Source organism: Blennius ocellaris (assembly GCF_963422515.1).
Source record: "Blennius ocellaris genome assembly, chromosome: 13".
Lineage (NCBI taxonomy): Eukaryota > Metazoa > Chordata > Actinopteri > Blenniiformes > Blenniidae > Blennius > Blennius ocellaris.
In genome coordinates, this window is record NC_137662.1 from 6,332,008 (window position 1) to 6,356,257 (window position 24,250).

Below are 24,250 nucleotides of genomic sequence, written 5' to 3' on the forward strand. Positions count from 1 at the left end.
AAAAGTCATGTAAAATACAACAGTGGAGAGAAAGCAGGTGATGGAAAATGAGCTCTATAGGCCAAAATTATTGGGAGAATAGATGGTGGGTGGATGTTTGCAGACGGATGTGCTGCTTTGGACTGAGGATTACAGTGCGAATACCATTACAGCTCATGAAGACATGTATTCAGCTCTTTTCCTCGCAGACACATACATTGATTAAGCTACTTCACCCATCCCCCTACATGTACTTTAGTTGTTTTTTTGTTTTTTTTAAGCTAAGGCACACACCTCTCCTTGAGCAAGGCTGCACCAGTTATCAAGGGGATTGTTTTTTTTTTTGATACAAGACAACAACCTTAAAAAAAAAATAATGATGCAAATGCAGGTGTCGTGTTCTTGACTTTATGGCATCAGGTCAAAACATTTGGACACACTGTCTCTTGTCCATGTCGGAAATAATTATGTGGAATCAGTGAGGAAGTCTGTTTTGGTTGCAACTAGCCATGTGCTGTCTATTAGCCTGACTAATGTCCCCCCCCCTGCACGTGCTGCAGTACTGCAGTATTCTGCAGTGATTGGCCCATTTGCACTGTGTCGCCTCAGCCTGGCTGCAGCTTTCAAAAATAACCACTTGCAACATGATTCACATAGAAAGGATTCTGCAGAGGTTCACTTTTTCAGCGTGTGTGCATGTGGGATACACAGATGAGGAGGAAGAGGCGAAGAGAACAGAGGCTGCAAAGACAGACAGACGGGGGTGAGTCCAGTTTAGCGCCGGCCAGCTGCATTTCCAGAATAGGTTTTTTTTTATCAGATGTGGACAGGGTGCAGCAGAGAAGGAGAGGGCTAAGACACATGCAGCATATTTATTGAGGGATTATTTTAGAGAAAAGAGAGACAACCACACATCCCAGGAGGTATCTGCATCTCTCTGCGCAGTGAACATTTTTAAGCTCTACGCTGCAGCTCCTTAAATGTGCAGGAAGTGAGGAGGATCCTCAAACACCCCAGTGCTGCTTAAAAAAATCCAAGCTCCCAGTAAGAGAGAGGACAGGCACGCACAGGTGCTGAGAGACAGAGACCGAGAGAGAGAGGGAGAGAGAGAGAGAGAGAGGGAGAGAGAGCGAGAGAGAGGGAAGCAGGGGGAGCGAGGGGAGGTGTAGGAGGGGAGTGACTTGCTTCAGAGGGGAATAGGAGCCGGAGAGCAATTCCAAAACAGCTGTCCGGCAGACGTCCCAATCGACAGAAGTGCTGTGCCCCGAGGCTGAGACAGGAGGCAGGGCAGTGTCAACAAGCCACAGGAGCAACACAGCAACCACTGAGCACACACAATTATACAGACACATCAATCCGGAGGCTGCAGCATTCAGGAGGACACCAGTGACTACCTGGGGAGAATCCAGAATCCAGATCCTCCCATCCGAGGTGAGTCAGACCGTGAACATGTTCGATGATAACGATGCTTGAGATATGCAGCTGTCGTCTAACAGCACAGGTCTTTTCATCAGTCTTTGAATGAGACCGTGCATGGTTAGAAACTGTGACTACATGCATGGTAAGTTAAGCAGTCTGGCTCTCGTACACGAGCCGAGCAACATGATATTCTCCCAGCTTTTCCTCGGGAGTCATTTTAGGTCCAGGCTACATGGTTGGGGCTTATTCTTTTTGAAATACAGAGCTGTGATTGAGTCTTTCTTTCTCAATCGAAGCACATTTTTGTGAAGAACTTTTTTTTTTTTGCCGGCGTGTGTTGACATTTTCTTCATGTTTCTTACCCTTTGATTCGGCTCCTGCTCAACTCTGCCAAGGATAACTTTGGCAAGTGCCGGCCATGCTTGCGGGGTGGCACAAGGGAAGTAAGAGAGAAAGACAGAACAAAATACTCCACCCTGCTATTCACCCCGGTCCCAGAACCACCACCAGGCCCCTCGAAAGTAATGCCTTTTGCCTATAATTGAGGTTCTTTTTATGTAGCAAACAGCTCAATCTATTCTGTAAGGCTACCATTACCCTCTGTGGTATGTGCGTTTGCTTTTTATGACATCTCTGAAAAAGGGTCTTTTTGTGATTCAAAAAAGTCAAGGCCATGATGAGATGTCAGAGGCTTATTTGTTGGTATTAAACTCTGTAGAAGTTTCATAGAGACAATAGGAGGGGTTGGCTTTTGTCGCCCACATCCTGATTACACTGGTTACACTGACCACAGCTACAGCACAAGTTCAGAATAACCTGCTATTTTTCAACAGCACTGGTGTGAAATGACTCCTCAGTAATCCCATCACGAGAGGAATATTTTGGGGGATGCACAGTTTCTATTTTAAAAGAGGCAGGAAGTCATATACAGTTCATATTGTGAACAGCTGCTCATCGAGCTTTGCAGGAGTTGAACTGTAAAGCGTCATCGAACTGTGGAATCTATTTAGGCTACTGGAGGATTTCACTCCCTCTCAGGAGATTCTGACCCACTTTTATCACACGTGACTTTGAGGTGTCCAGAAATACCCAGACGGATCATGAGCCATTAGTTTAATTACTAGATACCAACCCCATATTTATCTACTCCCACCCTCAAACTTTCATCACCTCAGTCCCTCTGCTGTCCTCTTGTTAGTATCTAACCCTCTGGGCAGCAATGGACCAATGAATCAAAGCTCCACTTTAAAAGAGGCTGGAGTGGCTCCAGACTGCTTCATGCCCAGACTGATAGCCGTCGCTGACCCGATGACACAGTGGTTTTTTTACCCTGCAGCTCCCATTATGACTGGTTGGCTGCTCAGTGCAGGCAATTTTGAGAGGATGGTGCCATCAGATCCCCTCTTCCCCTGGGGTGTAAGTGAAACCAAAGATCGCAGTCTGCATTGGGCTGGGACCTCTCAATGCTTGTTAGGCTGCTTCTTATTGGAGCTTGCCTTGGCTATAAGGTATGCTCGAGTACACCTGCTTGACTATTAACAGACTGCAGAGAAACAAGAGGATTCGTTGGGTCAACAGGCTATGGGGGTCCATCCTGGGACATCCTGAGCTGCACTAATTGATGAATGTCCCTATGAGCCAACATAAGCTGAACAAACATTGCTGCGCCTCAAAAGATTCTCATACTTTCCAATCAATACTCATTCACCCAATCTCTCATTAAATTAACTACCATACACTACATGGAATCAGTAGAGACTCGAATGCCTGACATGAGGATATTGTTACCCTTCGTACTTGGCCGGTGGCCTCTGGAATTCCATTCATGTTTGCCACAAAAACCAAACCAAGCTCCAGCTGGATGGCTTACGTGAAGGTCAAAACTTCAAGCTTTCACCGTACCAGCTGACTTCTCATGGGCCACAAATGTTGACCTTGGGTAGGATGCACAGCAGATGTCTCCTCAGAGGGCTGCAAGAATTAGATTGCTCTGTTGCAGGGAAAAATATTGGCCCATGTTATTGATTCCATCCAACATTACCATCCATTGTAATGCATGAGCTGAGTGTTTTCCATGCCACAGGAGAGGGTGGGGGTGGGATCATTGGGCCAATTTCATCAGATTGGACCAATAATCAATGCTCCAGAAAAAGTCTTTGAGCCATCCGTTACAACTCTGGGCTTCTATTCTCAAGAACAGCAAAACAAAAAAGAAAGACTGCTCGACACTCTGAGCCCACAGAGGAAGCAGCTCTTGGCTTGATTCATTTCATATTCAAGCCTGTTTCCCCACTGCAGTGAGCATCAGCTGTCAAGGTCAGAAAGGACTGAGGAGTGCCGGCAATAGGGGAAAGAAATGCTCCAAAAAAGAAAAAGAAAATCAACTGTGACGAAGACACATGCAAAACAAACCGTCGGACAGACTTTGCTGTGGTTCTCACCCACACTCCCTTCACTGCTTCATGATTAGATGATTAGCAAACAAACACTCTCCTTCTTCACCTCACACAGGGTGTGCATTCAAATCTGCTATCTCAGTCACCTCACACAAACACTCACTCACACACCCGCTTTCATACAGACAAGCACCCTTGAAGAGCAGCATTGTCGTTCAACACACTCACACATGTTCTGCATCCCCCCAGTATTTGTCATCCCTAAATATAGCTTCATTGTGCTTGTTGGCTGACAGGGTTATTTGCGTTGCAGTGGTATCCCCACAAGTGAGACAATTCTGACTTGCTACGGTTTGAAAGCACAACATGTAAGATTAATGTGTTTTGTAATTCGGAGTCACAAAAACATCCAGTCTGATTTTAGTGGTTTGATCTGTCCTGGTTTCAAACATGTTGCTTCTTTTGTTATTTGACTGAATATAGACTGAACACTAATTTGACTCACGACATATCAACTTGTGGCCCACAGTGGTATTACAATTCTACACTGACTAAGCTTTACTACATTTAGCAGTTGTTGCTTTGAGATGTACCATAACATATTCTCACTTTTTGTTGATTATTTTCTAATGAGCTGAAAGTGTAGCCTAATGCAAGGATTTGTATTATGGTTTTAGCCCTCAAACTAGTTTATGGCTTCAACTATGCCTCAAGTGGAGAGTCTCTCTGGCTCCACGCTAATGTGCCTGCTGAATAAACATAGTCTGCTTAAGTGTCTCTGATAAGGCCAATGCAGTGTGCCTCTATGAGTCTGTACGGTTGCAGCAGGAATGTGGATGTTTTCCCAATGAAACCCTTTCTCTTTTTTCGGGTGGACTTGACCGCCCAGACACTTTGGTACAGCGGCGCGCTCTGTCAGACGGTCACTGCTGACAGATCTCCCATAAGTAAATATGTCTATAAATGGGCAAGCTCTCTTCTTACTGCTGCTCGCCCCTCCATTCGGCACGTGCGTGCGGACACACACACACACACACACACACACACACACACACACACACACACACACACACACACACACACACACACACACACACACACACACACACACACACACACACACACACACACACACACACACACACACACCCTCCTTTGACTCTGTTGCTAAGTCGTTTCAAATGGCTCGGCCCCTTTTTAACGGAACGTCCTATATGTGAAGCTGGCTGCCAGCATGGTGACATTCTTAGTTGGCTTTGTAATGGAAAAATGTATAGAAAGCAGAATAGAATCAGGCACCTTTTTATCAGATCCCTTCATAATATTTACCTCTGCCTATATATTGTGCAGCCCTGCCGGCATCTCGAAGCTGATCAAAGCTTTAGCTGAACCTCAACTCATCAAAGCTAAATCAAATCACAATCTGCACCACTTTCTTTCTTAAGATCCACTTTCCACGAAATCCCTTGCTCTATCTCGCTCATACAATCCCCCTCTAAACCCCTTAAGGCCCCCCCCCCCCCCATCTCCTTCCCTTTTTCTCCCAATCTGGTCCATGTCTTTCTATCTCTGAACGTGTCTGACCAGTAGCTTGTTGCTAAAACAGGCTGCATCGCTCTGATCCTCCTAAAGTCCCCCCTTTACTTCACCTCTCCCAATCTGCAGTCCAGCTGTTCCACATTAGCACATCCAGAGTTATAGAGGCCAAAGGAGGCTCATGTGTAGAAATCTGAATAGGGCAGTGAAAAGCCCTCAGAAGCAGGCTTCATTCTCTCGTGTTCTGGCTTCTGAGTTTGCCAGATACAAAAGGAGGATGAGAAAGAGGTTTTCTTTTTCCATTAGTTTATTTCTGGGATTTGTGTGCATTGCCAGATTTCTTTTTAATAATGAAAAGCTGCAGTAGTTTTTTTTTTTTTTTTTTTAATGACAGACAGAGAAACCTTCAGGAAGTTTATCACTGCTGAGTTGGTGTTTTGAAGAATTGCTAATCTCTTCTGTATTTGTCTCTGATTGCAGGAAAAGTGCTCATTTGACCTTTCTCGATCACCGGACATCAACGGCCCCACTTGGAAAGCCTTTTCTGGATCAATGCTGCGATTATTTTTGGAATTCTTTATGAGTTGCATGTCTCTGAGAATGTAATTTGAGCTCCATCCCTGGGGCACTGTAACATCCACATCCGACAAAGCATTTTGAACCGTTTCACCCCCAATTAACTGAGATCTCATCTGCAAGACGTAGCCATGCCAGCCAAAGCACCCATATATCTGAAACCCAACAACAGTAAGAAGGGGAAGAAATGCCGCCTGAGGGATATCTTGTCCCCTGATATGATCAGTCCGCCACTGGGGGACTTTCGCCATACCATCCACATTGGCAGGGGAGGAGAGAGAGATGCCTTTGGTGACATGTCCTTCCTTCAGGGGAAGTATAAGCTTCTTCCAGGAAAAGTAAACGTTCATCCTCAGTATGCCGTGCAAGGCGAGTTTCTAAGAGCAAACAGTACAGGTGATGCTTCCTTCTCTGAAACTCCCTCTCCAGTACTCAAGAACGCAATCTCCCTCCCGACTATCGGCGGCTGCCAGGCCCTCACCCTTCCGTTAATCTCTACCTCTGTGTTTCCCATGCCACCAGAGCCACTGGAGGACATCATGGGCCCCACAACTGTTATAAAGCCTGACAGCACAGAGGAGGTAGAGATCTTGCAGATGGATGCTCTGTTGCACACCATGGACGTCTTCAGCAGCGAGTCCGCGTCTCCCTCTCCTGCAGATATACAGTCAAAACCAGACGTCCTCCTGGACTTGCTGGAGAACACAGACAAGCCGAATTCCAAGGCGTCGAAGGCCTTGGCCAAAGCCAACAAATTAAACAAGAGCGAGAGCAGATTTGACAAGCCATCTTCCTATTACATCAATGGTCACAGCAATAGCATCTATAAAGTAAATGGAAGCCTGAACAGCACCACCAGCAGCGACAGCTTCGACAGCTTTAAAGGGGACTTCCAGGGAAAGATCTGCAATGGCAGCGGGAGCCTCAACGGCAACTCTAACTGCAACGGATATGGACATTTTAACAATGATATCTCACTGGGCTTTAAGCAGGAGCTTTCCAAGTGCAATGGGGAGTGGGTGGACAGAGACAGCGGCGTGGAGGAGGGCCGCATCTGTGATTTTGAGTTTGAGTTTTCTAAAGAAAAGAGCCCGTCACATGATTCCCTCGCCCAGATCACAGGGTCCTTCCTCTCCCTCGAACTCGATCTTGGCCCATCCATCTTGGATGACGTGCTCAACATAATGGATAAACCCGCAGCGAAGAGCAGGCCTTGAGCTGCATCGGGGGACCCCAAGAGGAGAAAGGGAATTATTATAATATGGCCATAAGGGGAGAGAAAGACTCTCAAAGCAATCAAGATGGTGTCTGGATATATCATTGAGATGAAAATCAGCTGCGATAGAAAGAGCTGCTTATGTTTTTATTGTCAAAACATTTAACTATATTAGCTTCTATGGAGTGTTTATTCTTCTGTGACTTCTTTCTTTTGTTTGCCATGCCAGCAGCGTGTTTAGGATGCATGTGCGTTTGAGTGAAAGCTAAAACACAGCCATCGTGCCTTTGAGTTTCAATTACTGCAAAAATGCTACACAATAGATGGGTGTTCTTATGTTAACTTCCACCAGTAAAAACAAGATAACTGAGGCTCTGGTTTTGTTGGGGTTTTTTTAGGTTTCTTTTTTTACACATTCTTCATCAGATTCTCTTTCATTTTATGACTTAAACTGTGTTTATTGAAGCACTGTTGTCACAATTCACTTGCAACATTTCAAACAAGAGAACACTATGCATATTTAAGTTTTTGAATGTAACACAAATAAATGCATTTCTTTTTCCTACTCTGCCTTTTATTTATTTAATTATTTTTGCAGTGAGCACGTACACAAACCAGGACTTTGAGTTGAGTCCCAGAGCAGTTATGTGACAGAACTCATGAGCAATGTGGCGAAGCGTGTCAACAAGTAGCATGAAGACAATTATACTGTACATTCTCTCTTCATTCATTTGTACAATCGGCAAATTCGATTTGCCTTTTGAGCATGCTTGTATCATGCTGTGGTGTAACTTTTTTTGTAACTTCTCACATGGGAGACAGAACGCCAATAAAAACTGTCTACTGTTGGAGGAATTCACAAGAATGTGGCAGTCAAGTGCAACTGCGTACGTAGATGACCCTTCCTGTTGCTCCAACATTTCCTTGTTTTGTTGAATGGTTGAGATCAGCAGTTCACCTCCTCGGATCTAAGACATCTTTGTTGGGGCGCCAGGGATCACATGGGTGTCAAAAATAACATTTTCACAAGTCAATGAAAATGATCATAAGTGCATAAAAGAAAGGTCTTGTGTATGTCCTTCGCTATTATGAGAGTGGAATGAAGACACCATATAGAGTTTTATCAATAGAAATGATGCATCCATGGATTACATGAGATCTTGAGAATGATCCAAGTAATACCCTATTGAATGAAGAAACAATTTTCTACTAGTGTGTAATTGCTTCAACACGGTATCCAAGAAACTTAAAATACAGATGCAAAAAACCCCCCAGAAAGGAACAGATTGACAGAAAGCAAGAGACAAAGTGGATTTATTTTTTTGCCTTTGACATTCCTTACATTCTGCCTCCCTGCCCTGCTGTGGGAGCATCGGTGGGCCTTCATCTGCCCAACCAGGCGCCTGCTCCATTTGTTTGCATGTGGACGGGACAAGTAGAGGAGGGGTCTTTGAAATTCCTCACATTCCAGCCATAGAGCGCAAGTGTCCAGGACCAGACATAAATCAGCTGTTTCGAGCGAGGAAGAGGGGCTCTGGACTGGAGCTGCACTATCCATCAGCGAGAATGTGTGGAGGGATGGGGCTGTAAGACACAAGCTTACAGCCTACAGGCAAACTTTGTTCTGCACTTTCTGTCCGGTTCCAAAAAAAGATGTGTTGACCCAGCAGTGCTGAAGCAACAGCTTGTAAGAACAGTGATTATCCACACATGCAGCCCTCCTGAACTCAGCCACCCTAAAGCAGTCCCCCCTCCCCACCACAAAGCTAGAGCCCCTGTCCCCACGGGCCTTCCAATGCAGGCATGAAGGATAAGTCATAACAAGACCCAACAGAGGCCTCGGGCAAGCTTAACCTACGTGTCACGGAGTCACGCTTGTTTAGACAAAATCGCTCCAACTCTGCTTATGTTGGGTAACTAATTTCATATGCAAATAATTATCTCAGGTCAACTGCATTACTGTCATGGGGCAGGCTGATGTGACCGACCTCTCTAAAGCCCTCAGAACAACACAGACTGTCCAAAACCACAACCATGACCTGACCGACAGACAGCTGAAGCTGCAGTGAAACCAGATGTTAAAAGGGATGTGACCGATTCCCCATTAAAACAACTATTAACAGAATCAGAGCTGAATCATGAACAGTAAAATACTTTTTAAATTGAGATAATTACTTCGCTCATACTTTATCACTGATTGGATGATGGCCTTCACTTGTCATTCATGGACCCTGAGTAAACTCCCTTTTAACCACAACAATCACAATTTCTTTGCAGATTCCAATGCTCTCTGACACCAAGAAATACCAGTGTTTTACATAATCCAATCTAAATATTTGACATATTGAACATACTTCACTAATGTGAGTTCATAGCGTGACATACAGAACTGAGAAATATGTCTTCGGTTTTTAAGAGAAATCAGTTTTTTTCCCCATCAATTTGTAAGGGTCATGCTGAAGTTGACCTTTTATTATTCCAGAGATGGAAAATCACATCGTTGGTATCCAAACTGCAAAAGTTGTTCTTGAGTCTCTTGTCTTGTTTCTGGCTTTAGTTCTAAGAAGATCCTGAGAGCAGAGGAGAAAAAGAAAACAGAGAGAAAAGGTGGAAAATGGTCCAGTAGACTGTTTCTCATTAGCCACTGGGCTAAAGTGGAAGTTTGACCTAAAGAAACCTTGATTCCAACCTCCTACCATATTCGATGTTACTGCCGCAGTGGTGCCAAGCAAGCAATGCGATCAGGCAGCTCATTGTGGAACACCCACACACAAGAAACAATATTCCACTTGTTTTGCTCCCCAGCTGTGGCCCACTTTTTATTACTTTGGTTAAATGTCTTGCAAGATATGAACAATGCAAAAATTGCTTTTCTATTATAAAGGTTAGCATAGATGTACTTTGTCAACCTAGACTTGTGTTACTTTGAACTAACAAATCGGTTACGTAAGCAGAGGGAGGGAGGCAACATGGGAGTTTCCACTACCTGCTGCCTTGTAATTTCCCAACCAGCTGCTGCCTGGGCAAACACAGAGAACAAGGCTAATTGCTGAAAATCTGCCTCTTTGACTTCAAAGTTGCGGTTTTGTAGGAAGGTGAAAAGAACACACAATTTCAGGGCTCATAGGGTGCAAAGCTTCAATCAGACCACCACCCCCTGACAGTGGCTCGTCTGGGATTATTTTTAAACCTGATCTAATTTCTGAGTCAGTATTTTGTTTTGAACAAGCAGATTTGAACATTGTCAGGGTTGTTTGCTGATGGGGATGTGGGTGGGGGCTGAACCACTGTGGTCCAACTTGTACCAATCTGCTGAATAATGTTTACTGCTGCGGGGGGGCGGCAAGAACAGGCTGAAGAGGCAGCAGTCCACCAAACCACCCCAAGACTGTGTGGAAACCCAGAGTTTATTGTGAAAGGAAATTAACCTGTACTTCACATATAGTGTGTAATGAGGTTCATTTCTATACTTCGTAATTGGACAGGAGGTGTTGTGTGGTATTGTGTGTGTGTGTGTGTGTGTGTGTGTGTGTGTGTGTGTGTGTGGGGGGGGGGGGGGGGGGGGGGGGTAGTTTAACAATGGTAAATAGTGTCCTTCAAGACAAAGGTTGGGAACAACTGATTTGCAGCACCATGATCCCTCGACAATAAGCTCACTATGAATCAGGAGAGTTGTTATACAAATTTATTTCACTTGTTTGAACACAAGAATGGGACAAGATTGTTAATGCTGGTCACCCTGCGGTCTGCAATCTTTCTGAAGACGCAGAAAAGCTTCAAAAAAGCTTTAAAAAGCTGCATTTTGACAAATACAAACAAATCTTATAAGGAAAACTATCAGATTCAGTAACACAAAGGCTGCTTCCTCTGCCGTTACGCTACAAGGTAAATCGTTCAGGAGGAGCACACGATCCCAGGGATCCGACTCGAGAGTTCCTTGGGTAAAGGTGAACCTGTCAGTTCACAGACGGAAAAGCTTTGGCTCAGAGGCCAGCGGTGCCAAAGAAAGCACAGCCCAAAACCCAGCATAAATTTTCCACCCTACCTCCACAGCAGAGCTGCATAAAGCACACACTGTCTTTCACACAGAGGTGTTGGTGTTAGTGTAGGAGCCCCCCCCCCACCCCCAGTAGCCTGACGAGAGCTGCGTCAGGCGGATGAGAGGGGAAATTTTAATAAGATGTTTCCCTTCTCGGCAGCTGTACATAGAGACAGCAGAGACGTGAGTGGGAGCATAAAGCTCCCTTGTCTTCCACCTACTGTGAATGTCCTCAAGCACAAAATGAGACCAAACAGACCCATCGCTTCCCATCCAGCCAATGCTCCAGGCAGGAGGAAATATCTGAGATATGAGCACAGCTTCTCCCAGAACTATGATTATTAAATATTTATTTTCCTTTCCACAGAGATAGCCTCGATTGTTGATACAAACTGTACATGTTCCAAAGCCTGAATGTTGTGACCATGATAGTGCGAGGCCTCTGCTGCAGAAGTTTCTTTGGGAACATTTACTTTGCGATGCTGAGCTCAGAATCAAGTGTTCTGCTGATTTAGCAGCGCAGAGCTGTAGCTCCTTTTCAAAAGACAATGGGAGTGAGAGAGAGAGAGAGAGAGAGAGAGAGAGAGAGAGCGAGAGAGAGCTTATTCTCAGGGGTAAATAAGACGAGCCTCAGTCTGATGCAGTGCAGATACGACGGCGCTCGCAGAGAGTTTGCGTCTGTCAGGCGGAGGATGCCTCAGGTTCGTTGCGCTGTTGACTGTTGTTTGGCTGACAGTAACCATAGCGAGGTTAGTTTGTAGCTTCAGCACATGAGGGGCGAACCAAAAGGAGGGCAGTGGGGAGGGGGGGGGTTCACCTCGGGGCACCACAGTGACAAAACCCAGGCCCAGCTAATCGAGGTGCCACGCAAATCCTGAGCAAAACAAGAGCTCGTCTACACTGGATTTTACTGTATTTTTTTTTCTTCATTTCACTGAGGACTATTGAGCTGTTCTTAAATAAGGGTGGGGTGGTACTCCGAGGTTGTTCAAATTAGATTTGCACATAAAAAGACATGTTTTAGACTGTAGAGGAGACCTGAGAAACTGATCATTGATTTAAATTTAATGCGCATGAGTAGCATCCAAGTAATTTGCTTATTTCAGTAACTTAATAACTGGTAAGGGTAGCTACTTGAGGATATATTCACTCTGTATGAAGAACTTTGTAGTTTAAATAAATAGGGTGTTACTTTTGGAGGGGAATCAGAGGGATAAAATCAGATTAAAAGTCATTTGAAGATACAATGTTGAGTCTAGGAGCAGACCCTTTACCTCTTTTGTTTTCATTTGATGCTACATTTCCATTTCAAACACATTTCAGGGGTGAGATTTCACTTTCTGCACGATCACAGTTGTTTGACAGAACTGGATACTTGTCAGATGAGGTGTAGAATAGAAAAAGATATATCTACAACCAGCAGAGTCAAAGTTTCCTGCCTTTGTGGCTACCGACTTCTGCAAAAGAATAAGTTACTTTATTGTTTTTAGTCTAGATGGTAAGATACAACAGATTTTACTTGTCTCTCTCACTTGGTTTGGTTTCAATAAAGTAAAAAAAAAAAAAAACTAAACAATAAAACTCACTGTAGCAGATGTGCATGCCACCGCTGGGTTCCCCCACAGAGACGCAGACTCAATGTTCCCATTCACCATACTTTTATTAAAGTGAAAACAAAACACATAAAAGTCCTGCATCCTGTGTCTCCTGCCCGTCACCCCCTTGTGTTTGGGTGGCTCCTCCTTTTATGTGCAGAGAGGTGATGCAGCCCACCTGATTCACATCTAGGGCTTAATCACCTCCCTGCCACACTCACCAAATATGGAGGAGGTAGAACAATTAAAACTGGTTGTTCTTCTTTTCCGTAGTATAAATCGAATACCACCCTGGACATTTACAGGTACTTTGAGGGTGATATAAGTGGGGTGACACATTTTCTGGTTTATTGTATTTGCACTGGATTTTCACAGGTAAATTCATCTCCAATACTTTAGACAGCAGATCTTCCAATGTGTTTGCTATACAGTGATCCAGCTTCAGTCTGTTTACATGACACCCAAAACATAAAGCAGAGAGCCACTGAAAATGCAACTTTTCCCAAATGGCTCCCAAGGTAGAAGTCTTGGGGGTGAAAAAAGCTCTATCTATGTGTAAATGGGGAAAACACAACTTTTCTAAAACTGCAAAGCATGTGCAAAACGGCCATAATAAATAGTTCTTCTATCCACAAGTACAATAACAACAATGACAGCTTCCAGTGTATCATGGCTCCCAGCCCATACTCTACTAGGACTTGGTAGTTTTATAATCGAGTCACTTGTAGTAACAGTCCAACTTGGTCGTCTGTCCATGCGAATGTCTGCATTCTCATAATCTATGCACACCTGTGTGATTTCATCACAAAAACAACCAACAGCTCCAACTCATGGCCTGGCAGGCTAACTACATCATTTTCAAGCTGTTATGCTGTTTTCGTGTAAGCGGACGTTGTTTTCAAAACATTGCCTTGTAAATGTGAAACTTTTCTGAAATAAAAATGAAAACATTTACAGTGTTTACTTGAAATGTCGCATCGGGGCCTCAGTCGGACATTTCCTTCAAGCCTTTAAATCCCTTTAAATGGACTGTTTTCACGCTTGCACCACAGTTTAGTTTGTTTTGTGCCTTGCTTTGTCTTCACATTCTCATATTCCCTGATGTTTCCTGATGTCTGGTGTAACTCTCCCGACCTGTCGTCACTGTATTTTTGCTTCGCCTTCATGTCCTCCTCTGATCGTTGTGTGGTGTGTTTCATCAAGCCTTGCCTGTTCACTGTGTCTGTTAGTCCATGCAGTTCTGTGGTTTCCTGCTCATTTCTGTCGAGTTCCCTGCATTCTGCTTCTAGTTTAGAGTTTTCTATCTGAATAACAATTGCTTTCATTTGATGTGGTTGTGTGTTTGGATACTCTTTATCACAACTTCGGTGTTGTTAAAGTCACTTTTATGGACTCGCTTTGATTTAGTTTTACAATATATCATTGCACAGTATATATAAACACTAATAAGAACAATATAAATAAATGTAGATCCTTTGGAAAATGTGAAACCAAGCAAACTGGCATGTTTTTTTTCTCCATATATTTTAATATAAAGTCTATCAACTCTGAAAAAGTCCGGCAAAAAGGGTCATTTTCAAACAAGTGATATGTTTTGTCATTAAATCAGAATTTGTGGTCATAAAGTCACCAAAAATGATGAAAATGTGATTGCTCTCTAACATATATATTTAAACAAAGTTACTTCTATCCTCTTATCAGGAGATATATTGTGCAAGTCTTTCTCTTGGACACTACATAATGTCTCCTACTGTATGAGGTTGAGCTGCAGGCACTGATGTTAACTTTGCTCTTGTCGGCTTAATGAGAAATACTGCGAGGGCGCTCTGACCGATCAGACTGAGGACACAGTACATGCTCACAATTTCAACATGTGTAAATCACAATAGCACTACAGGCACACTGTGATTTAATTCACATTTTTTAAAACATTTTCTTTATTATTCACATTTGCTTCGAGCATGAAAAGGCTAAGGTGCGGCTGCAAAGTGTTTTGCTCCACATTTCTGAGCTCTCCTTGTATGGGAGCACGAGGAAAACCAAAGACAGCGATCATACACATCTTTCTAAGATCACCCGTGCCTATAGTATTTTGTTTCTTTTTAAATGGCATGCCCTTAACCCAGGGCAGCAACTGTCCATTCTGGGGCTCTCCTCTGGAGTCTATATTCACCCCTGGGAGGTATTTATATGTTTGCTCTTTGATGCATTTCCTCCAGACGGCGCTGTGAGAATTCCTTTAATGCCATGCAGAGGGAAGGGTGTGGAAGGGGCAGGGTCTTGAGGGCATTTCCCCTTATAGCCCTTATAGAAGTGGGGTGACATCACTTACCATCCTGTTTTGTGGCTGCTCAGCAGTGTCTGTCAGCTCGATGACAGGGCTGCAGTGTGTCTCCTTCTGGACTCCGACAATCAGGCGGGGTCACTGAGTTGGCCTACGAATGTTTACCAGGGGCCCTCATGGCACTGCTAATAATAGATTAGAAGTTGTTTATTAGATTTAAATATATTTTTCTCGAGCTAAATCTGGTGATGGATGTTTATTAAATAATGACACCCGATTTGTTCTTGTCTATTAATTTACAAGCGTTTGATGATGATTCCTTCTATATATTTAAGGTTTTTGGTGCAGCTTTGCATTGTAGCGCCACACCTGCTGACCCAACCTGGTGAAATGGCCCGCCAGCATCTTGGACGCAATGAAAATGGTTTAGAGAAAAATACGTGACACTGTATCGGTATTCAGACTGATGAAGTGGTAAACATGTCGCCATCCCCAGCAGCCAGTGGAGATTACAATTGGATCAAATGCAATACCCTGTTTATGATCCAATCAGAGTACATGTAAATGTCATGTTGGATTGCTTCGCTCTGCAAGAGCTTTGTGCACATGTCATGCAAGTCATCACATTACACCGAATGCAAAGTGTTTTGAAAGGGAAAAAAAAGATCGTACCAGTAAAACAAAACTGGTGGATGCAGGAGAAAATGGCTGCTATGTTAAAAAAAAAAAAAAAAAAAATAGAAGAAGCCTGATCGAGGAGACTGTTTCTTTGGTGTTGCAGCAGCATTAAACTTGATTAGTTGAGCTAAATAATACTTTGAAACTTACTTGTAGGTAAATCTATATGAGGGATCACAGTGCTAAGAGTGTTGGGATCGATCCATGAACAGAATCAAACGATATTCTTGATGCAAATGAACAAGCACATCAATCGAATCCACTTTATTCCGTGTTGACGTAAACACAGCAGCCTGATCTCTCACTGACAAAAAAAGTATTCAAGAAGAGTGACAATGTGTCTCCTTTTGAGGTTTTGAGTAAAGTTATCATTTCGTCTCTGCTCTTGAGAACCAGATAAAAGATTTGTGTCTCAACTGTCTATTAAATTCAAATATTACCCCACTGAAATGAAAATCTCTTCACCAGATTCACCGCAGGCTGAGGATCAGCAGACTAGCAAGGGCTTCATTCTTCTGTCATCTAACAATGGGCTGATGTTTCCCTGAATATCTCATCCACTTTTTTAGGACCCTCACATTTAATGGACCGACTCCTGCTCTATTTTAGGCCAAAAAATAAAGACTGAATTTAAAAAAAATGTTGAATGGTTGCGATGAAATTTACGTCCTTCAGGTGCTCCGACTGCGAGCGGACTGTTGATTTATAGGATACTACATTCAGGTCAGCAGGGTGCTTTGACCTCTCTGAGGACTGCTGTGAAGCTCACAATTTCTCCAAAAAGCAAATCCACTGCGTTGCCAGAAAGTTGACTTGGCCTTAAAAAGTTGGCCTCCTGTTTACTGTCTCTTGTTCTGCCGAATTCTTGAATGTCTTATTTCCTCAAGAGGAAGGATTCACCGCTGAGGCGTCCAAGACTGTCACGCAGTTCAGGGAATATTTCGGAAATGCTTTCATAAAATTCCGATATAGTTCTTACATCAAGCATTTAATATGAGGGGAGTTACATGGTTGTAGAAGTGGAGTGTGTAAAACCACAGAGCATGCAGGTTCAGGTCAGTTTGGCCTGCAGTTCTCCAAATTCTGCCTTTTAAGGTAAGACCCCACTCTGTTTCTCCTTATCCCCAAGCGAGGCTGATCTGTCTCTCTCTCTCTCTCCCCCACCGGGGGCTCACGGGTGCCCCAGAGACTCTTTTTATAAGTTGTCACTGGCCGGTCATGCGATCACATCTGCAGAAAGTTTTCCAAGCAGGTTCCTCTCTTTCAACCCTAAAAAGCAGCGGCAGCTGGTGGCCATTCGTTTTACACTTTGTTTGGAGGAGTTTTAACACTTCAGGTTTGCACAGTTAAATTACAGCTGGGTCTCTAAAGTAGAACAACATGCAGTGGGCAGGGGGAGATCTCTGAACTCGATAAGGAGACCGAGCGATGAACGAGTGCTGATGACCGCGGTGCTGCGACCTCTGTCCTCCTCCCAAGAGCTGCATTGTGCTTCCACCTGAAACACACCACGCTCCGTCTGCGAAATGCATCTCATCTCCATCTGACACCACGGGGAGTAAAGCAATATAACAGCTTAGGCTTCAGCCTCTTTCACTGGATTGTCAATCATGTGTGATGACTGGCTCCCCGCATAACCCCAGTCAACTTTCAAAATGTCTTGGACAGACTCCCAGTATGCGTCAGGAGTTTTAAAAAGGTGAACAATACAATGAGAGTCAGTGTCTGAATCTTTTCTCAAAGGGTGACTCGATAACTCAACGTGTGTCACGTTTTCTACAAGAAGTTCTTTATATAGAAAACACAGCTTTGTATATCTCCCTAACTGAGGGGCAGTGATTCAAGTCAGACCTTCACAGTGACAGAAAGAAAAACAGAAACTGTAGTAAGAACCTGAACACACCAGGTTGGGGTGTTGTCAGCGCCCTCTGAAGGCATCGCACTGCATCACATCCACACCACAGTGAAGGTCATATACTGATGAGACCCATAAAGTGATGCCGGTAATGTGTTAATTAGTAACATGTTACTCTCATGTGACCACTTTTTCCAGTAACTAGTAATCTTTTCTATTTCCAAACCAGTAATCACATTAAAGTTACTTGTCCAAGTCACTGGGCGTTACTATGAAAGTGTCCAGCAAGACGAGTTTCTTGTGTGCAAAGCAGCTTTATTATTATACAGAACCGGCTGCTCCTTAATTCTACTCCAAACGGACACAGACACAGGCAGCGCATGCATGCAGACACTGGAGCTCACCTCTACCCCGCCCCCTTCTCCACTCTCAGCCAATCACAGGCCAACCTGCTCTAACACTACATCCAGGTAACATAAAAGAATCGGAACTAACCATTGTCATCAATAAACCTTAACATTGCAATAAGTCCACACCCTTTTTAAATCAATCAATCAATCAATCAATCAACCAATCAATCAATCAATCAATGAAAGACAATGAAGGGGGGGGGGGGGTGAAGTCACAAAGCGCAGTGCAAATAAATAAATGTATAGTGCAACAACAGACTACAACTACATCTCTGGGTAAATAAATAGCTATAATAGTAAAAATGTGATAATAAAAGCATGAGTCTGATATAAATACAGCAAAGAATGACGGTCCAAGGTTAAATATGTATAAACATGGTGCAGGAGGCAGGGATCAGCAGAGGTTCTAAAAACTGGTTCACTGGGGTGTTGTCAGCTACTGAAAGTCACTAAAAAGTAACTTGTAATCTAACTTTGTTAATTTTAAAAACAAGTAATCGGTGAACTCACTAAGTTACTTTTTAGTGGAGAAACTAGTAATTGGTAATGAGATACATTTTTGAAAGTAACTGGCAACACTGGACACATATAATCAATAAAGTGAATGAAACAATAAAAAACACATGGATGTTGTTGGAAAGATGTTCAGTTATGAGAAAAGTTGCAGATGCAGTGATTATGAGACATGTATGTCAGGCAAGTTTTGGTATATACAGTATCTCGCATATATATTTAACAGCGTTGCCACAGTTACCTTGAAAAAGTAATCCAGTAACCAATCTGATTACTGGTTTGGAAACAGTAACATGTTAGATTACTCGTTACTGAAAAAAAGTGGTCTTATGAGACTAACGCGATACTAATTAAGGCGTCACGGCATCACTGACATTCAATAATGTGATGGCTTTTAATGAAGGAGGGTTTGTTCACATGACTACTACAATCCATAAATTAAATACTTTTATTTTATTTTATTTTTTTAAAGCTATTGAGTTATTCCATCGTTTCATCCATCCATCTTTCAATTTATCCACATGACCAAAGCTACACGTAAGGCTGAGAGACAAATCACTGAAAATTCATTGTTTTGGCCTTTTTTTGTTTCAGAAAAGTTTTAAATTTATATGTCAACATTTTGAAAATGACATCTGTTTATTCAGAATCAAAGAAATCAATGTTTTTTTTTATCCTGTAGTTCCACCAGTGGCTGCTGTTGTTTGTTTTGTTTGCGCGGCAGCAGTGCACACCACTGAAATATTATCCTGCTGGAGCTTAATTCCTCCAATTTCCAGAAGTACTAAAGAGTGGGTCAGAGAGGCATTGTTCAAAATGACATTGTAACTTTGAGCCTATTTAAAATAGAAAGTCTCTTTTTGTTCCATTTTTAATTCATGAAATTAGACACTTGCATCCATTTAACTTCTGATCTCATATAATGTAACTTAGATTTATAAGAGAGCAGTGCCTGTAACACCTGATAATAGTCAAAAGACTGAATGTCTCAGCAGTCCTTCACAAGGTCGATACAAAAAGACAATCACAGTCAAGCTTACACACAAGTTAGAGCTGCCATGCAGGCCTTGGGCCAGTGGGATCAAACTTCCCTCGAGTGAAGACGACCATGTGATCAATGAAATATCAATTTCATTGTTGATATAAATATATTTGTTTCCATGTAATTTCAATATCCCTCCATGAAATACGTTTGAAAACTCTTTAATCAATCAAGCATGGTGGGGGGTTTTTTTCTTTTCATTTCTTGCAATTGACCATACAAAAATGTGGACCATTCCTGAAACACCCCTGGTGTTCCTTGCTAATGACGTTACCTCTGTGACATTGGCGTACAGCACCCTCATTAATCACAAACACTGGCTCTTACATAACTGACCTTTCCCAGGGTATTGCAGGTCTTCTGCTTGTGAAATGGACAAATACCATCCAGGAGGCCTCCCAGAGGCCAAGATGGTATTTCACTGGCTGTCGGGTTCTTTTTTAAGGAATATCCCAAAATGAAGATGGATCTCTGGGGCCACGCTTACAGACCTACGAGGAGAAGAAAGCTCATTTTTGAGACCTGACGTTTTGGAGTTTGTAACATTGATGAATTATTGGCCAACTAATCACTTAAAGGGGATGAACACAGGAGCCAGGGTGCATTCTGGTAAATCCAGTAGAACAAAAAAAGAAATAAAAATATCTTCCCATGCAATACTGTACAACATGTTGAGCTGATGTCCGGCTGATTTCTGTATGACATGTGGCACATTTTAGAAAATATAACTACTGGGGTTAATTTTCTGAATTCTCATTATGTGAAATAAGACTATGAGAACTACTTATGTGCAGTCTGATTTGTTATGATGAATTTCCTGAATTTATGACACGTTTTTCGTCATCATGGATATTTGTTTTGTGTGTGTGTGTGTGTGTGTGTGTGTGTGTGTGTGTGTGTGTGTGTGTGTGTGTTGGGGGGAGGGGGGGTATTTATTACTCTAATGCTGCATACATAGTTGCATGCATATCTGTGTTTAAAAACTATGAGCAGTTTTACTTTGAATTCTTTCCGTGTAGGTTTCTCCTTACGTAAATCATACCTTAAATATGAATGCATTCCTAGAATGTTGAAAAAGAAGCAAACATTACCTCTGATTGTTCAAAATGCAGCCTGCAGGGCTTCACAGTGATTCCAGTAAACGAGCAGCGCCCTCTGCTGGTGTGGTCCGTTTGATGCCTCCACAATCCTGCAAGACAATCATTAAAGACAGACACAATTTACCAAAATCTCCGTGTATTAACCATCATCCCTTCGAGCCCTCTCATAGGATTTTGTATTGTTGGCATGAAGTGGATGTACAGACCTCCCACCCACCCTGCCCTCAGCACTTCACCAGAACATTCCTCGCTTATGAATGTCAAGCACAATTAGGGCAGGAGGTTCCCTCGGTGTTGCCCCGGGGACCCAAACCTCAGTCATTTACTGAGATTACTCCGTGCAATGCTTGTTAAAAAAAAACTTGCTCTGCAAGAATCTGTTTTGTTTGATTGCTCCGTCAGAACTCAGCGTCACTGGCTTGTCGAACTGTTGTGGCGAAGAGGAAAATGTTTTCTCAAATAAAAGATTCATACGACAGTGCAGATCGGCATTTTTGTGTTCGAACCTCGCAGGTCTGAGATGTGAAGCCGAGTGCGGCACCTCCGGGGTCGTGCAGCTTCCATCCTTCATTCCAGGGTCAGGTCAGAGGTTATCCCGGGACCTTTACACTCAAGGCAAAACTCACAAAGCGCCCAGATAAAACTCCACAGAGCAGGTAGATAAGATCTTCTCTATTAATACTGTTTTTTTTTTTGTTGTTGTTGGTTTTTTTTTAGGAGGGAGGGGATTCCAATGAAGCCAAGGGTTACCGCAAAGCTCTTTTACAAAAGTTATGTTTTACTAATGAGATTATCTGCATTCGCACTTCCCTCCCAGGGCAGGGAGAGGAAGAATGAAAATGACTCAACTATTTTGTGGTCTGGCCTGATCCCAAGTCCTTTGCATGCAACCTGCTAATTCGTCCGGCTGGCTAACGACCTGCTTGCGTGCCAGTCGATCATTAGCGCCTCGTCAGAAATGGTCACTGAACATGTCACATGGCCCTCCCCGTCGCTCTATTCAGGTCCGGCGGCTGGAGGCCGTGTGTCGACGGGCGCAGTTGGCCGTGACACACACACACACACACACACACACACACACACACACACACACACACACACACACACACACACACACACACACACACACACACGCACGCAGCCAAGGAAAGAGAAACAAATGAGGAGTCCAGTGAAAAACCTCACCAAGGACCAACGTCCGTGTCATTTTAACCTGTCAGTCATACATACAGAAATAATGAGGACACATCACAGCTCTGTCTTAACTTTATAAATAGAAAAGGAGTCGTTAAAGTGTGGGAGGATGATCTCGTATATCATCCACAATACATTGTCTCATGCCGAGTGCAAAGTTTTGGTTGACTTCTGGACACGGTTGATTCACTTTATGAGATATTATTCTTACAGCGGTGGGGAGGCAATAAAAAGCAGAACTCTTCCAGTATTGTGTGTTTGGTGCTTTTGATATGAGCTAAATGTTGGCTGCACAGTCGTGACCGTGGTTCGAGTGTTTCGAGTCAACTTTCTCACTGTCTTCAACTGTCGTAATTGTTCAAGTTTTATTATCCCACTCAAAATGTAAACGTTCGCTGTGCTGCGTGTCCATGGGCTCCTCTTTCATGGGCAGAGAGGTGAGGCAGCACACCTGATTCACATCAGGGCTTAATCACCTCTCTGCCACATAGATTGCCAAGCACAGTGTAAAGTAATCTTGGTTATTTCACCCTCATTCTGTCCTGCTGACCCATTCAGGGTATACATATGGAATTTGTTTCAAAATGTACACAAACAAAAAATAACTGGTTCTCCCTGCAAATAAATAAATAAATAAATAAATAAATAAATAAATAGTGATTCAACTCAGATAATAATTAAATTGCAGCTGTTTTGTGGTGTTTTCTGAGCAGGGGCATAATTGTGCTTCAGATTCAGAAAAAGTGAACTGACTTGCCTTCTGGTGTTGTTGCTTCGTTGTAAGTCACCTATTAGGCATCGGTTGTTGTTCTTAAACATGTTGACTGGAAAGAGATGGCAAAAAGCTGTTACTCTTTCATGAAGATAAGCAATTGAGTCACGTTGGTGCAGTCAGTAACAGGCTAGACACTATTTGAGCCAAATCTATGGTCTTGATCACCAACAACGGACATTATATGTGTCCATAACAAAACAGCACTGAGAAACAAATGCATTTGATCCACAAATTCAATGTCCAGATGACGTCTTTCTGAGTAACTGAAAACGAATCACAGCCGTTGATCAGAGGAACACTTTCTAGTTTATTAAAATCTGATGATAATCAAACAAATATGCCCAACCAGTAATAAAGTGTGAGTGTAAAATAGGATGATGAAATAGTGGGGGGAGGGAAAAACAAAACACATTTAACTGCGGCAGTAAACCAGAATGAAAGATGTGAGTGGGAAGTTTCCTTGTGGAAGCTGTGATCTGGTGTCTGCAGGCCTCAGATCAGCAAAATGTTCCACCAATACAACCAGTTTCCAGAGCCAAAGTGCATTCAAATACTCTGTACCTATTCTGTGCAGCTGTCACCTTGTTGATAAAGAGCTGAAACACAGATTGAGTTTATAATCAGATGTTTGCAGCGCAGCCACTTTAATGTGGTTTAAAGCTGCCCGGCATGGGAGCTTCTCCCACAAAAACACTCAGTAAAAGTTCATCCTGGATTCACAAGAATGGAACAAAAACACTTTCTGTTCCCAAAAAGTTTTGAACTCTTATTTCTGACAGAATCTCATTAAAAGCCCATCCCACACGCTTGGTCTCTGTCGTGGGCTAAGCTGAACCATGACTGTGGTGAGAAATGTCTTTTAAAGGCCCAAAGTAAACAGATATGGACAGAACATTGTGTCTTCGGTGCTTTTGTAATGTGGGGAACCACTGGGTGGCACCCTGCCATCACACTATCCTCATAAACTGACAACAAACAGAGAGGACTATGAACTTTGCAACTGCAAACATGAAGTTAATGTGTATCTTTGCATCGGAGGGCTTTATGGCCTGTTTGTATCCATCTGTGTGGCCTTGAGATAGAAGAACCTGTTTCCATCTCCATCTGTCATAAAGTTGTTTATGAGTCTAATCTGGACACGAATTTAGAGAATTGTTTTAATCACAAACATTAAAAAAAAAAAATCCTGTACAATGAGATTTTGCCACCTTTGTGTTGCTCGCGAGTATGAGGTGGCCTCCGAACAACGTTTGGTTTGAAAAAGTAAGATGTTACTTAATCTGCATTATTTACTCAGTAAGCATCCACTTATGCATTCAAGTCAAAGTTGCATTAAAGCAGCGCTTTACATGTGGGGTTGAGGAGTCAGTTTGAAGTGTTTTCTCAAGGGTGTTTCTTAATTTGAAGGCAAAGTTACTTTGTTTGAAGCCATCAATCCATTTTAATGACTAATTAATCTGCAACATTTCCATTTCACTGATTATTGGAGTCGCTAGAGCAAAAACTAAGTTTGTCTGAACTTCACCAGCAGTTTTGTTGCCCTACATTAAAAAGTAACCTTGAGGCAATGTTCCCAATGTGGTTTTTTTTTCTCCTGCAACATGAGTCACTGGGGAGTTGGAAAAGTCCCACTTTGCTTTTGA

At 42.9% G+C, this 24,250-nt stretch overlaps 1 protein-coding gene across 1 annotated transcript; it reads left to right on the top strand.

Moving 5' to 3' along the window:
* Window positions 1-909: 909 nt before the first annotated feature.
* Window positions 910-7,970, top strand: cdc42ep3 (CDC42 effector protein (Rho GTPase binding) 3). Its single transcript, XM_080507786.1, has 2 exons — window positions 910-1,410; window positions 5,811-7,970. The coding sequence occupies exon 2, from the start codon at window positions 6,038-6,040 to the stop codon at window positions 7,121-7,123; it is 1,086 nt and encodes a 361-aa protein (XP_080363912.1). The 5' UTR covers window positions 910-1,410; window positions 5,811-6,037; the 3' UTR covers window positions 7,124-7,970.
* The last annotated feature ends 16,280 nt before the right edge of the window (window positions 7,971-24,250 follow it).

Coding starts and splice junctions, on each gene's coding strand:
- cdc42ep3 (XM_080507786.1), top strand. CDS start 6,038: ATGCCAGCCAAAGCACCCATATATCTGAAACCCAACAACAGTAAGAAG.